This window comes from Dipodomys spectabilis, unplaced genomic scaffold (assembly GCF_019054845.1).
Source record: "Dipodomys spectabilis isolate Male_0828 unplaced genomic scaffold, ASM1905484v1 ptg000091l, whole genome shotgun sequence".
Taxonomy (NCBI): domain Eukaryota; kingdom Metazoa; phylum Chordata; class Mammalia; order Rodentia; family Heteromyidae; genus Dipodomys; species Dipodomys spectabilis.
The window spans coordinates 1,338,475-1,354,743 of record NW_024870768.1 but is presented as its reverse complement, the minus strand read 5'-3'; the positions used below and the strand labels follow the sequence as shown (position 1 = coordinate 1,354,743).

Genomic DNA, 16,269 nt, shown 5'->3' with positions numbered 1-16,269 from the left:
GGACCCACAGCTCCACTTCCGGTTTTCTGGTAGTTAAGTGAAGACTGGAATCTCAAAGACTTTCCTGCAGGTGTTAGCTTTGAACATCAATCCTCAGATCTCAGCATCCTGAGTAGCTAGGATTACAGGCATGAGCCAACAATGCCTAGCTTAGGAGGTCAATTTTAATGACAGCAAATTTCTCATCTGAAAATATGGAGCACCAAAGGAAGTAGCACAACAACTGTAAATTACAAAATCTATAACCAGGAAGAGAAATCTTCAGAATGAAGGAGAAAAACTCATATGAAAAAACAAAAGTGAACCTGTCTTTATCAGATGTATTAAAGAATGAAAAAAGGAAGCTCTATAAATGAAAAAAAGGAGTATGTTTTGAATTTCAGAAAGGAAATAACAATTCATGGATTAAAATAATGGTGAATAAAGCCCTGTGCCAGTAGCTCATACCCATAATCTTAGCTACTCAGGAGGCTAAAATCTGAGAATCAAGGTTCAAAAACAGCCTGGGCAGGGAAGTCTAGGAGAGTCTTATCTCCAATTGCAAAAAAAAGGGGGGGGGCGGGAGATGGGAGGGCAAAGCTAAGGGGAAACAAAGGAGGAGGCATTAATGCTTGATAAGAAATGTATTCATTACCTTGCTCATGTAATTGTAACCCCTCTGTGTAATATTTTCACAATAAAAAATCTTATTAATAAAAACAGAAGTGGAGCTCAACTGGTACAGTACCAGACTTGAGTGAAAAAGCTAAAGGAGTTCTGGCAAAAACAAAAAGGAAAGAAAAAAAACTATACCAGGTCATATCACTACATGCACAAATTGTATTATATACAAAGGGTACAATTCCAATGGTGCTCAATTTACTATTTACAATCTAACAAAATAAATACCAGGAAACTGAAACATGATTTATCACAGGTAGATGGGATTCAAGGGGAGAGGGGAAGACAAATGGAGAGAGGAATAATTAGCAAATATATATAACAGGAGAATTACCTAAATCTATAATTCTACTCAGGAACCTCAGTACCCTACTCTCAATGTACAAATGTGAAAATGGATCTGGGTAACTTAAGTAGATAGATGGGGTTGGTAGAGATGAGGGAGAATGATGGAAGGGGCGACATTGTTGAAGATGTGCTCATAAACTGATGTGTTGAATTGAGAGCTGGGCACCAGTGGATCACACCTGTAATCCTAGCAACTCAGGAAGCTGAGATCTGAGGATGTGGTTCAAGGATGCAGTAAAGTCCTTGAGACACTTATCTCCAATTAACCACCAGAAAAATGGAAGTAGCACTGTGGCTCAAGTGGTAGAGCGCTAGCCTTGAGCTGAAGACTTCAGGGACAGTGCCCAGGCTCTGAGTTCAAGCCCCATGAATGACAAAAAAAATTAATGTTTGATATATAATTTATAACAACATCTGGAAGTATGAGCTGTGGCTCAAGTGGTAGAGTGCAAGCTTTGAGTACAAAAACACTGATAGCACCAAGGCCCCAAGGTCAAGCCCCAGAACCATCACAAAAAAAGGATCTATTATGATGTACATATATGTTCAGGAAATATTTGAAATAATTATACAGAAAAAATGTGAGCTGAAAAGCAGTTTAAATGTAAAAAAAGTTTCAATGCTCCACCTAAAAAATAAAGTATCATTAGGGTAGAATATACACATGTACACACATACACACACACATATGTAACATACACACATATATATTTGGTACCATCAAACAACTAATGAAAACTATATAATTATATTCCAAAAGATATAAATAAAACAAGAAAAACGTCCTGCAAAAATTTTAAGTAGCCCACAGGCAGACATGAAAAGAGAAATAGAGAAGGGAAATTCATAGAAAAAAAATTAAACACAGAAATGTTAGGCATAAGTCCTAACATAAATACTTACTTCAAATGGAAATGGTCTTAATAAACAAATTAACAAGTGCTGGTAGAATGGATAAAAATATGAATCAAAAACATCTATAGCTGGGCATCAGTGGTTCACATCTGTAATCCTAGCTACTCAGGAGGCTGAGATCTGAGGATCATGGTTCAAAGCCAGCCTAGGCAGGAAAGTCCATGAGACTCTTACCTCCAATTAGTCACCAGAAAAGCAGAAGTGGTGCTGTGGCTAAAGTTGTAGAGCACTCACCTTTAGCTGAAGAGCTCAGAGATAGTGCCTAAGCCTAGAGTTCAAGCCCTACGACCAACAAAAAAATAATCTATATAGGGGCTGGGAAAGTGGCTTAGTGGATGAGTGCCTACCTAGCATGCATGAAGCCCTGGGTTAGATTTCTCAGTACCACATAAAGACAAAAAGCTAGAAATGGCACTGTGGCTGAAGTGGTAGAACACTAGCCTTGAGTAAAAGAAGCTCAGAGACAGTGCCCAGACCCTGAGTTCAAGCCCGAGGACTGGCAAAAACATGTTCTTAGAGATGGATCACAAAGGCTCAATTGCCTATGTGCCTGTGATCACATAAATATTTATTGAAATAAACTTCAGTCAATGGAAACAAGAGGTTTTTTTCTTTGTTCTTTTTTTTTCTTTTTTTTAAAACTTGTTTATCTGTCTTTAGGAGGGTAAATGGGGGCACAGAAATGGAGGGACAAATGGTGAACAAATAAATACAGCAGTGGTACTCAGTAGATACTATGTTGGAAATGAACTATACAACTTGTGGGTGGGGATAGGAGGGAAAAACTTGGAAAGAGCAAGGGAAGGGGTGACATTGTCCAAAAAGAAATGTACTTATTACCTGACTCATGTAACTATAACCCCTCTGTACATCACCTTTATACTAACAATAAAAAAAAAACCAACTATATGCTTTCTGCAAGAAACTCACCTTAAACACAAGACAGGTTGGAAGGACAGAAAAAGGATGTGTCATGCTGATATTACTCAAAAGAAAGCAAGAGTGCATTTGTTCCATCAGATAAAGTAGACTTTACAGGAAAGAAAATTACTAGATTTGAAAAGGGACATAACGGTAAAAAAAAAAAAAAATCAAGCCACCATCTTGTTTATGTAACTATCAAAAGAGATAGAAAAAAATGACTAAGCTAACAGGAGAACTACATGAATCTATAATTTTACTTAGGGATAGTATTACCCTATACTCAGCACCTGATTGAATCTGTAGAAGTGAATGTCACAATAATATCTCTCACAAACTTAAAATACAAAAATCTTTAACAAAAAATTAGCAAATTAATCCAACAATGTATAAAAATATAATATGACATGAACAAGTAAGTTTATTCTAAGAATGTAAGACTGTTTTAATACTTGAAATCAGTGTAATCGAATATATATCAATAGGAAAAAAACAAGCTGGGTGCTGGTGGCTAATGCCTGTAATTCTAGCTAGAGGAAGGTACTGATTCATATAACACAACATGGATCGATCTCAAAAACATGTTCAATGACAGAAGCTTACCCAAGAGTATATATTGTTATGATTTCATTTATATGAATATCCAGAATAAGCTGAGCTACATCCATATCTCTCTGTCCCTCTGTCTCTCTCTCTCAGGTTTGCATATTGGAATAGTGTGGGGAAGACAGACTACAGGGATTGAAGGGCACCAAGGAATTTTATTTTTGGTGGGACTGGAGTTTGAACTCAGGACCTTGACATTGCTAGGCAGATGTTCTATCCACCTGAGGTGGGTTTTCAGCCCAATAGGGACCTTGGTAGTAATAGCAATATTCTCAATCAGGGTGGCAAGTTATACCCTATAGGACAAATGTGGTGCACACCTGTTTTTGTTAACAAAGCTTTACTGGAACCCAGCAAGCCTATTTGTCACAAACTTTCTATGCTTTTTCATGCACATAATAGCACAGCTGGGGCTAGGTATGTGGCTTACTGGTAGAATGCATGCCCGGCATGCATGAAGCCCTTGATTCTATTCCTCAGTACCACATAAACAAAAAGCAGGAAGTGGCGCTGTGGCTCAAGTGGTAGAGTACTAGCCTTGAGCTGAAGAACTCAGGGACAGTGCCCAGGCTCAGAGCTCAAGCCCCACGATGACCAACAAAATAGCACAGTTGACTAGTTGCAATATATTTTATGGTTAGCACCTGATAAATTTTAACAATTATTTATATACAACTGTAAACATTAGTCAAAACTCAAAATTATACTCTGTGCATTTTACTGGGTATGAATTTGAACAAAATATTCAAAGAAAATACTGAATTCTAGTCAAGGATATGTATGCTAAAAGTGTTATGGATACTGGTGTCAGAAAATTAAGCTTTGGGGCTGGGAAGGTAGCTCAGTGGTAGAGCGCTTGCCCTGCATGACTGAGGCCCTAGGTTCGATTCCTCAGCACCACATAAGCAAAAAGAAAAAAGGCAGAAGTGGTGCTGTGGCTCAAGTGGTAGAGCGCTAGCCTTGAGCTGAAGAGCTGAGGGACAGCGCCCAGGGCCAGAGTTCAGGCCCCACGACCAGACCCCCTCCCCCCCCCCCAAAAAAAAGAAAAAGGAAAATTAAGCTTTGAAATGCATTAGAAAAGCAAGATAGATTAATAGAGATAAACAACAGTCTGTCAATATTCTGTGTCAGGTGGGTAAACAACAGCCTGAAGAGCTCAATATCAGTATCAATATCAATCAATATAGCAAAAGCTAAGAAACAAGGGTGTTCATGCTACAATATTTTTCAACTATTAGGTGCATATGAAATCTCAAATAAAATACTCTGTGTGTGTGTGTGTGTGTGTGTGTGTGTGTCTGTGTGTCTGTGTCTGTGTCTGTGTGTGTGTGTTGGTAGTGTGTCTTGAACTCAGAGCCTAGATACTGTCTCTGAGCTTTTTGGTTCATGGCTTGAGCCACAGTTCCACTTCTACCCAGGCTGCTCTTGAATGCTGATACTTGGATCTCAGCCTCCTCAGAGCTAGGATTACAGGTGTGAGCTACTGGTTACCAGCTTGAACATTTTTTTTACTTACATAAGGAAAGTATGCATAAAACTTGCCCACAGAATTGGATATTCTGATTTGTAAAAAACCTTTGTGCTTTGTAAAAACTTATTCCACAGAAATAAATCCTGAGTAAAGAAATTTAGGCTACAAAGATAGTTATCTTTGCTTAGTCTTGCTAGGAGTCAGCACGCACATAATACAATGCTTGGAATTCATTAAAATTTATGCCCTTGATGAACAGTAAATGTTATAAAAATAAGTAATATCTGAAGTATGTGCTTTTTGGAATAGTAATATATCTCCACCAGAAAATAACTCTTATAAGCAAGGCATTGGAGGTTTATGCTTATAATCCTAGCTATTCAGGAGGCTGAGATCTGAGGATCACAGTTCAAAGCCAGCTGGAACAGACAAGTTCCAGAGACAATTATCTCCAATAAACCACCAAAAAGCCAGAAGTGGGTATGCCAAGTGTTAGGGCACCAGCCTTCAGAAAAAAAAAAAAAAAAAGCTAAAGAACAGTTGCCCAGGCCCTGACTTCAAGCTCCAGTACTCGCATATGAAAAATAATAACTCTTGCTGAGTGCCAGTGGCTCATGCCTGTAATCCTAGTTACTCAGGAGGGTAAAGCCTGAAGATTATAGTTTAAAGCCAGTTTCAGCAGGAAAGTCCCTGAGAATCTTATCTCCAATTAACCAACAAGAATCTAAACCTGCCGGGCCGCTGGTGGCTCACGCCTGTAATCCTAGCTACTCAGGAGGCTGAGATCTGAGGATTGCGGTTCAAAGCCAGCCCGGACAGGAGAGACTGTGAGACTCTTATCTCCAATAAACCACCAGAAAACCGGAAGTGGCGCTGTAGCTCAAGTGGTAGAGCGCTCGCCTTGAGCTGAAGAGCTGAGGGACAGCGCCCAGGCCCAGAGTACAAGCCCCACGACCGACAAAAAAAAAAAGAATCTAAACCTATGGCTCAAGTGGTATAGTGCTAGCCTTGCACACAGAAGCTCAGGGACAGTCCCCAGACCCTGAGTTCAAGTCCCATGACCAGCACAGACACAAAAATAACTCTTAAAATACAGCATATCTTTTATGTATGGATCTCAAAAGATTTTATTAGCCAAACTCAAACTTTAGTCTTTCAGATATATCTAAATGTCAAAGAGGGAAAAACAAAGAAATAGATTGTCCATTCTTTCTTTTAACTAATTTAATTAATTCCATGAGCTAAAAGTAAATCTCACAAAAGTTATCATGCCCTTTTGTTCCAATTCTAGCAAGAGGAGTTATGTAGTATAATGACTGAACTCACAGCCTCTAGAGGAAGTTTGTCTCTCCTTTTCTGTGTGTGCGCCGGTCTTGGGGCTTGAATTCAGGGCCTGGACACTGTCCCTGAACTATTTTTTGCAAGGCTAGTACTCTACCGCTTGAGCCACACCTCCACTTCTGGACTTTTGCTGTTTAATTGGATATGAGAGTCTCACAGACTTTCCTGACCAGGCTGGCTTCAAACTACGAGACTCAGATCTCACTCTCCTTAGTAGCTAAGATTACAGGGCATGAGACATGGGTGCCCAGCTTGTCTTTCCTTTTATTTTGACAGACCTGGGGTTTGAACTCAAGGCCTGGACACTGTCCTTGAGCTTCTTTTGCTCAAAACTAGCACTCTACCACTTGAGCCACAGCACCATTTCTAGCCGTTTCTGTTTATGTGGTACTGAGGAATCAAACCCAGGGCTTCATGCTTGCTAGTCAAGCACTCAACCACTAAGCCACATTCCCAGCCCATCTCTCCTTTTTGATACTGAATAAATTACTCCACCTCTGTGATCCTCACCTTCCTTACCCATGGAGCAAGGACTCTGACCACAGGACTGATATGAGGCATCATATGCAATGCCTTTATAGTAGTGTTTGGGGATCTGGGGCCACAATTCAGCAGCAAAACATTTACCAAGATATGTGCAACCTCAATCTCTCTCTCTCTCTCTCTCTCTCTCTCTCTCTCTCTCTCTGTCTTTCTCTCCCTCTCTCTCTCTCTCTCTCTCCTTCTCTCCTTCTCTCTCTCTCTCTCTCATACACACACACACACACACACACACACACACACACACACACACACACAAACATACAACATTTGGCACTTAGGAGTCACTCCATAGTGTTAATTTCCATCCCACCAAGGCAAGTGTTTTATTATAAATCTAGAATAAGAGAAGCATAGCCACCTAGCATTTTAGAACCAAAAGATTGTGAACAGCTACACTAAACTCTTTGTTAAAACTTCAAATATGCCAGACACATTCCTCCCTTAATTCCTTGGCACCTATATTCCCTCTGGCTAGAACATACATTCTTGATTCTTACCTAATTCTACTGTTTGATCAAATGTTATTTTCTCAATGATAACTACCCTGATGGCTACTTTAAAACTATAGTCCACTTTCTAATTTCTTCCCCAGCAAATTTTGTACTGTATAATTTAATTTTTATAATGGCTATCATCTGTATTTCATATAGACAACAAAACTCAGTAGCAGAAGGAATTCTTATATTTTATTCATTTCTAGATATCAAACAGGTGCTCATTTTTGTTGATGCAATTTGGCCTAATTCTTTTTTACTTCAGAATCACGGAAACTTAGAAAAGACTTAATTCAGGGTCTCCCAGTGAATAAGGAAATAGGCCAGGAATAGTGACTGTGAATCCCAGCCAAGGGTTTTGTTAACTAGAGCTCACTCTCTCTCTGATCCTGGAACACAACAGAAAAAAAATTAGTAATGTGCATTGTTCCCCCAGGAGGATTTACCTTCAGAATTTCTTGGCCTTGTAAATACTGCTGTGTTTGTAACACAGAAATGTTCTGACAGGTAGTGGAAGCCTGTACTCGAATGCTCAGAAAGAAGGTAAACAAAAGATGACATCTGATTTTGAAGCGCTATCCCAGAGTTTTGATAGAGGATCTGTTGTTGTAATTGTGGCTCTGAGAAGCCAGGAACAGATGCTAAACTAGAAAATGGCTGCCACTGTGGGCTAGCCAGCCCACTGCTGCTGGAGGCATGCTGGCTGGTGCTGCACTGGTTTTTATGGTGGGGGAAAAGTCTTACTACTGTTTAATGCCTGAAATACTTGAGGCTGCTCTAAAGGTTGTATTTGATATTGCTGTTCTACTGCCACTGGCAGCAACTATTGTTACAAGGGAGGTAAAGGGAGTGTGTTTGGAATGGTCTGTGGAATACCTGGTAATGGCTGAACTTGGATAGGTGCCTGCCAAACAGGTATCTGCTGCTGCTGTGAAGCAGAAGAATGTTGGCTACAAACACTGCTGCTTATTTATGGAACCTTCTTGAGTAGGCAACTGATGAATCTTCTGTGCTTGTCTATGAGATGAATGAGTCATCTGCTGATGCTGAATGAAAGCTGAGTGAGAAGCCTGGCTTGGCATTAAATGTGATTGGGATAGCTGTGGGGGGAAATGAGGGGGCTGGAACTGGGCCTATGAAGAGGTCTGCTGAATGAAGGTCAAGGTATTGAATTTTTCCTCTACTTCCCCCTGAGATGTAATGCTAAATGACTGGGCTTGAGATTTTAGTTGCTGGTATCCCAAACTGACATTTGCTTGGGATGTAGACACTAAATGTTGAACACCAAATAAAGGCACAGTAGAATGTGTCTATGCACTTGAGGGTGGTGTCAAGTACATCTTTTGCTCCAATGTTAAAGAAGTACTGTCTTTGAGTTGTATCAAATAGGTTTCTTGTTCAGAAGTCTGTGTTACACAAGATGGTACAGAGTCTAACTTCTCAGTTGCAGAGTTTGTAATATGTATGTGTTTACTCTCTGGAGGGTTTACTGTGTATACTTGCTGGGTTATGAAGGTTGTCTGTTCAGTTACCTGGATGGTGTAAACAGTCTGTTCTGAGTTAAAGACACGTTCAATAGGCAGTGTCTGAGAAGCAGGCTGATTCATAGGCTTCCTAGGGTGAACTGACCGGATTACATATGCCAGTTAGTCTGTCTGCACAAGACAAGTGGACTGTACTGAAGGTTGGCCTGGTTAAGAAGTCTGCATGGAGTTGGCTGACTGGGATTGTATAGTGTCAAGTAGATAGATGCTCTGGGGCTAGCAGTGAAGTCATAGGCTGTACTGCAGCTGGCCTTGGGTAAGTTGACTGTGGGGAATAAAAAGTTTGTTCCTGGGGATGTGTCACAAAGGACAGCTGCTCAGGAGCCTTCAGTGGGAAAGGTGGTAGTTCTGTGAATGGGACTGGATAAGTGTGGTCAACAGAGTAAGATGGCTGTTCCCTGGACTGAGTCACACTTTCAATACCAACCTTTGGTTGCTGCTGACTTATAAGGGCTTCATACTCCTGCAGAATACAATCCTGCTGAACATTTTTCTGTGGAGCTAACATAATCTTAGGTTGTAAAAATAATGGCTGCTGCAGAACAGAGGCTTGGAAGTAAGGTTCCTTCAAATGCACAATCTGGTTTTGTGGCACTGAAAAACTTGGAGTTGTTCATTTCTGATGTATCACTGGTATGGCTGTGATATTAAGTGTACCTTTGGTGAAGGCTGAAAGACCCATGAATGCCCCACAATTGAATCAGAAGGAAGCTGAACAATGCAAGCTGCATTCTGTGCACTGCTAATATACTGGGCAGAAGAATGATTCAACAAAGCTCGAGAGTGATTAACCGGGAAGGAACTAGAAGGCTGATTGGCATCTGGTGCTTTAGTTAATGCCTGATTCCCATGTGGGGCCAGGCTCAAGTTGAAGACCAACTGTTGGATGCTGGAAAGTCATCTGTGAAGTAGGCAATGTCTGAGGAAAAACAGCAGAAGGGATTGGTTGTGGAATTTCAGTAACGGACAAGTCTAAAGTCACGTGTTGGGTTGAAGTTTGTTCATCTGATCCAAGGGCCAGCTGCAGTTCCTAGTGTTGGTGCAAGGAAAATTCAAATTACAAATGCACATACCGTGCCCATTTAATGGGACTGTTCCAAACAGACTGATAAAATAGTGCTGTATTTTAAAATGTTCCTCAAATTACCCAAAAGGTGATATAGCATTAGGTTTATAAAATTCCATGAGTAAATGTGAGTTGAATACATGAAGCATCTGAGAGTAGTCCCAGCAATATACTGCTCATGCTTTCTTGTTTATTGCACTTACCACATTTAACTCATTGAAACTCTGACACAGATTAAAAGAACTGGTTATCTTCACATACAAGCCAGTAAAAGTCCTAAGAGAAAACTCAAAGGGTTTCAATACTGTAAAGTGAACATAAGTGTTCTCTCAGAAAGTCAGGAGAGGACTGATTAATAAATGTACATTGTCTGTAATGACTCCTAGAGCTTGGGCCACCATGTTCAGAAAAGGCCAAATGTGAAATGATTGCTTAGGTGCTTTTTACATAGTAGTTGATAAGGACAGACTACCAAAAATACCAGTACAATAGAAATTTGGGTCTATAAAATCATGTATTTTATAGAGAAAAGAGAAATCCAAAGGCTATATCCTCAAACACTAACAGCAAGTGATCTCTAGTAAGAGGGATAACAGGTAATTGTCACTTCTTCCTAATTTTATGGGCATCATTTTAAAGTTATTTATTATTATTACCACTTTTTTTAAAAAGATGGGGTCTCACTATGCAGCCCAGACTGACCTGGTACTCACTATGTAGCTCAGGTTGGCCTCAAAGTTACAATCCTCTTGTCTCAGCCTCCCAAGTTTTAAGATTTCAGATGAATGCCACCATACCTGACACAGGCATTATTTTTCAATAAGCAAAAAAATATTCCAGAACAGTCTTGTAAACTTCTTTAAATTCTGGAACCAAGACTTAATTAAATACACGTCTCTATACATATGTGGCTAAACCTAAATTAAATCCAGGCATCCATTCAACATACTTTATAGTATATTTGTAGAAAGAGATAAATCAACCACACATTCATCTCAATTATAGATACTTACCATATCACTCATAAACACTTTCCAAATACTAGGCACACTCAACTATATCAGACTAAATCTACTTCCAGCAGACTGTAGGCATTTGCCAAGTATGTGTATGCTTTCTCCTATAAGATTGTGACCTCTTTGAGGGCAAGGATCATATCAAAATTTTTTTTTCCAGGGCTGAGGACCGAACCCAGGGCCTTGTGCGCGCCTGGTGGGCACCCTTCCGCTGGGCTAAAACCCCAGCCCCTCATATCATAAGTTTTTTATAACCCCAGAAGGTAGCAATCATTAAAAGTTTGTTGCTTAACTAGAATCGACTATACATCAATCTCATAAAAAGAAACCAGCTGGTAGACACTGCGAAAGGCTTAGACCATCTGACTCCCACACAGGAAAGGCACATTCAGGAAATGGTAACGAGGTGTGTGAAGAGGCAGAAAATTAGTAACAGCAAAGAAAAGCCCAATCATGTGTTCAGAGTCCATAACTTAGGCAACCAGGACACAATGTGAATACATGAACTCAAAAACTGTTTACTCATTGTCAGAAATGAGTAATACTGACTTCATGAGTTTGAAAGTCAAAACGCTTTTCCTTATTTCTCCAATAGAAATAAACACGAACCAAAATCAAGCCAAGAATGTAGAGGAATGTGCTAAAAAATATGAAGGTCTATGAGAAACAACTTCTAATTAACTGCAACACATAGACCTCTACTGTCAAGCTGGAAAAGGACAATATGAAGAAAAACACTATTTAACAAAGAAAAAGAAATTAGAGTTCTAAATAGATCTTTTGTCTACATACTGAGTTTGCTGTTTCTTCTCTAATTATACAAGTAGTGCTTCTAGATTCTACTTATACTACATTAGGTGCATCCTCAAGAGAAATGTCTTGAATGTAAGAAAGCATAAACTAACTTTTAGCGCTCGGTAACCTTTATCTAAACTACTATAACATTTTTTTGGGGGGGGTCTAGTCATGGGGCCTGAACTCTAGGCCTGGGCGCTGTCCCTCAGTTCTTCAGCTCAAGGCTAGTGCTCTACCACTTGAGCCACAGCACCACTTCCGGCTTTTTGCTTATGTGGTGCTGAGGAATCGAACCCAGGGCCTCAGGCATGCAAGGCAAGCGCTCTACCACTGAGCCACCTTCCCAGCCCAACATTTTTTTTTTTGTTGGTCGTGGGGCTTGAACTCTGGGCTTGGGCGCTGTCATTTTGTTCTTCAGCTCAAGACGAGCGCTCTACCGCTTGAGCCATAGCACTACTTCCGGTTTTCTAGTGGTTTATTGGAGATAGGAGTCTCACGGACTTTCCTGTCTGGGCTAGCTTTGAACCGCGATCCTCAGATCTCAGCTTCCTGAGTAGCTAGGATTACAGGCGTGAGCCACCGGCGCCGGGCAGTATGATAAATTTAGGAAAGAGAATCTTTGCTTGTCAGAAAAATCTAGACAGGGGCACTAGTAGACCAGGCCTGTAATCCTAGGTACTCAGGAGACAGTGAAATCTGAGGATCATGGTTCACAGACAGCCTAAGGAGACAAATATGAGAGACTCTTACCTCCAGTTAACCAGTAAAAATATAATCTGGAAGTACAGGTGTGTCTCAAGTGGTGGAGTGCCAGCCTTGAGCAAAAATGCTAAGCAAGAGTGTGAAGCCCTGAGTTCAAGGCCCAGTACCAGCACAAAAAAGAACAGAAACATCTAGGCAGTATTATATTTGTTTAAATTAATATATAGCTTATAAAAACAGGTATTACATTTACCTGTGAGATCTTCTGGGTAGATAATGGAGAAACTTGTGGCTGTGAAACAACTGTAGGTCCAACAACTTGTACAGGCAAAACAGAAGACTGACCTTGAACCACAGGTAAAACTTGGGGCTGAGTTAGGTTTGGCTGCATCGGCAACTGTGAAATAAGGGGGAAAACATTAAGAATAAACTTTTCCATTTTAGGAAATATATGATTGTATATTAAAAATCTAACATATCACCTCACCCCTGAAATTTGCTGGCAATGTCCTACTAATTGCTGAGATGGATAAATTAGCCCTGGAACATTTATATCAGCCTGTGGGATGTTAGAAACCAGTTGGGAGCCAATTGGCTGGTTTGATGAATAGGCTATATTGGGCTGACTTGAAGTTTCTGAAGGCATAACTGATCCAGCTCCTGTGTCAGGCAAATTGTCACCTATAACAAAGAGAACAAGCAACAGGTAAAAAGAAAAACTTCAAGTAGAATGTCCAAATGCTATAAATAAGTAGCAGTAAGCAGTAAGTGTTGCTTTAATGTCTTTTCTAGTATACAACCAGACAGCTCAAATAACATATATAGATATACACATATATGCATGTGTACATACATATATCCTATATATATATATCATATATTTATATATTATATATTGATATATTTTATATTCATATGTATTTTCTCTATATAAAACCTAAAAGAGGGCTGGGAAGGTGGCTCAGTGGTAGAGTGCTTGCCTTGCATGCATGAGGCCCTGGGTTTGATTCCTGAGCACCGCATAAGCAAAAAGAAAAAAGCCGGAAGTGGCGCTGTGGCTCAAGTGGTAGAGCGCTAGCCTTGAGCTGAAGAGCTGAGGGACAGCGCCCAGGCCCAGAGTTCAAGCCCCACGAGTGAAGGAAAAAAAAAACACCATGTAAACTCTATGAATCAATGAAATGTCAATAGAGTGGCATAACTAAAATTTTCTCCTCTTTTTTATTGTTTTTTTTTTTTAATACAACCTAGGGCTTCATACATGACAAATATGTACTCTACCACTGAGCGAATTTCTAGTCTTAAAAAACAGTCGGGGAGGCTGTGAGACAAGGTCTTGGTTTATAGCCAGGCTAGCCTCAAACTCTCAGTGCTCTTGTTTCAGCCTCCCCAAAGCTGGGATTCTAGGCAAACAATACCACACCTATCTTCCCCAGCATGAATTTTTTCTTTAAAAAACAAACCTAAATACAAGCACATAAAAATCAACTTCATAATCTGGAGGCATGGCTCAAGAGGTACAGTATACAGGGTAAGCTGAGAAATCAAGCCAAGTGTGCTGGAGGCCCTGAGTTCAAACTCCAGTTACTGCAAAAAAAAAAAAAAAAAGAAAAAAGAAAAAAATCAACCCCAGGATTGGTGATATAGCTCAGTGATCAATTGTTTGTCTAACATGTGCAAGGCCCTGGATTAGACCAATGGCCACATACGCATATACACATACACACACACAGATCTCATGTGGGGCATCACTGGTTCACGCCTGTAATCCCGGCTAGTCCTAGTTACTCTAGAGGCTGAGATCTGAGGATCATGGTTCAAAGCCAGCTTAGGCAGGATAGTACCTGAGGCTCATCTCTAACCACTAAGATGTTGAAAGTAGAGAAGTGATTCAAGTGGTAGAGCACCAACCTTGAGTGGAAAAAGGTAAAGGATAGTGCCTAGGACCTGAATTCAAGCTCTAATACCTACCCCATACACAAAGATTTTTTTTTAATTTAAGTGTCATATTCTCTTCTAGAAATGGAAGAAAAATACTATTTTTGCAAAAAAAAATTGATTATTTTCTATGTAAGTACTATGTCTTTTGGGGGTGAGCAGAGGGTCCTGTCGTGGGGCCTGAACTCTGGGCCTGGGCGCTGTCCCTCAGCTCTTCAGCTCAAGGCTAGCACTCTACCACTTGAGCCACAGCGCCACTTCCGGCTTTTTTCTTTTTTGCTTATGTGGTGCTGAGGAATCGAACCCAAGGCCTCAGGCATGCAAGGCAAGCGCTCTACCACTGAGCCACCTTCCCAGCCCCAAGTACTATGTCTTTACACAGTCAATTACAGCAGAAAAAACTAGAGATTTTATGTTTATAACACTGCCTAAAATGATAATTGTTTCAACATCTAGAAAATTCTTTCTCGATAAATAATTTTTTTGTTGTTGTTGGTTGTGGGGCCTAAACTCTGGGCCTGGGCACTGTCCCTCAGCTCTTCAGCTCAAGGCTAGTGCTCTACTATTTGAGCCACAGTGCCACTTCTGGATTTTTCTGTTCATGTGGTACTGAGGAATTTAACTCAGGGCCTCATGCATGCAAGGCAAGCAATCTACCACTGAGCCACCTTCCCAGCCCAAGAAATAAATTTTATCTTTAGTTTTAAATTATCTTTGTTAAAAGATGTATATTACTCAGGGTGCTGGTGGCTCACGCTTGTAATCCTAGCTACTCAGGAGGCTGAGATCTGAGGATGAAGGTTCAAAGCCAGCCCGGGCAGGGCAGGAAAGTCCATAAGACTCTTATCTGCAATTAACTACCAGAAAACCGGAAATGGTGCTGTGGCTCAAGTGGTAGAGCACTAGCCTTGGGCTGAAGAGCTGAGGGACAGTGCCCAAGCCCAGAGTTCAAGCCCCACAACCAACAACAATAACAAAAAGATTTCTGTTAGCCGGGCGCTGGTGGCTCACACCTGTAATCCTAGCTACTCAGGAGGCTGAGATCTGAGGATCTTGGTTCAAAGCCAGCCCAGGCAGGAAAGACCATGAAACTCTTCTCTCTAATAAACCAGCAGAAAACCGGAAGGGGTGCTGTGGCTCAAGAGGTAGAGTGCTTGAGCTCAAGAGCTGAGAGATAGCACCCAGGCCCAGAGTTCAAGCCCTACAACCAACCAAAAAAAAAGGATTTATGTTAGGCTATTTATTTTGTGCTGGTTCTGGGGATTCAACTTCAGGGCTTGGGCACTGTTACTGAGCTTTTTTGCTCAAGGCTAGAAAGCTCTAATTCCGGCTTTGTGGTGCTTAATTGGAGATGAGTCACAAAAACTTTCCTTTCTCAACTGGCTTCAAACTACAATCCTCAGATCTCAGCATCCTTAGTATCAGAGCCATGAACAACTAAAATTTAGCAAGACTCTTAACTTGTTAGCAAGGTCATTTTTTTTCTGTGAACAAAATTAGTTGGCACAGTATAATCCTCCTACAACTAACACATTAGACAGCCACTGACAGACGTTCCACTTAATTTTAAAAAGGGGATAGAACTGGATGCCAGTGGCTCATGCCTGTAATCCTAGCTACTCAGGTAGGTATTTAGGAGGCTGAGAGCTGGCGATCGCAGTTTAAAGTCAGCCTGGCCAAGAAAGTCTGTAAGACTCTTATTTCCAATTAACCACCAAAAGAGCTGGAAGTGTAGCTGTGGCAAATGGTAGTGTGCTAGCTTTGAGCAAAGCTCAGGAACAGGAGGGAGAGTGGGGAGAACAAACTCCCTGGTGTCTACTTCTGGGGCTTTGTAAAAGGCTAGATAAAATAATAGATAGCCAAAGGCTCTGAAAAGCACACACATGCCATTTAAAAATAAGGGAATATAACT

At 40.6% G+C, this 16,269-nt stretch overlaps 1 protein-coding gene across 4 annotated transcripts in view; it reads right to left on the bottom strand.

Annotated features, from left to right (window-relative positions):
- Window positions 1–16,269, bottom strand: part of Wnk3 (WNK lysine deficient protein kinase 3) — a 109,051-nt gene that overhangs the window by 60,832 nt on the left and 31,950 nt on the right. For 2 of the 4 annotated variants that reach the window (XM_042684874.1, XM_042684876.1), the window contains exons 8-9: window positions 12,910–13,103; window positions 12,670–12,819 (exon numbers count right to left, since the gene is read on the bottom strand). In XM_042684874.1, coding sequence (XP_042540808.1) covers window positions 12,670–12,819; window positions 12,910–13,103 — 344 coding nt within the window. The remainder of the gene's footprint in view (window positions 1–12,669; window positions 12,820–12,909; window positions 13,104–16,269) is intronic. The other 2 variants (XM_042684875.1, XM_042684878.1) reach the window with 1 other exon arrangement.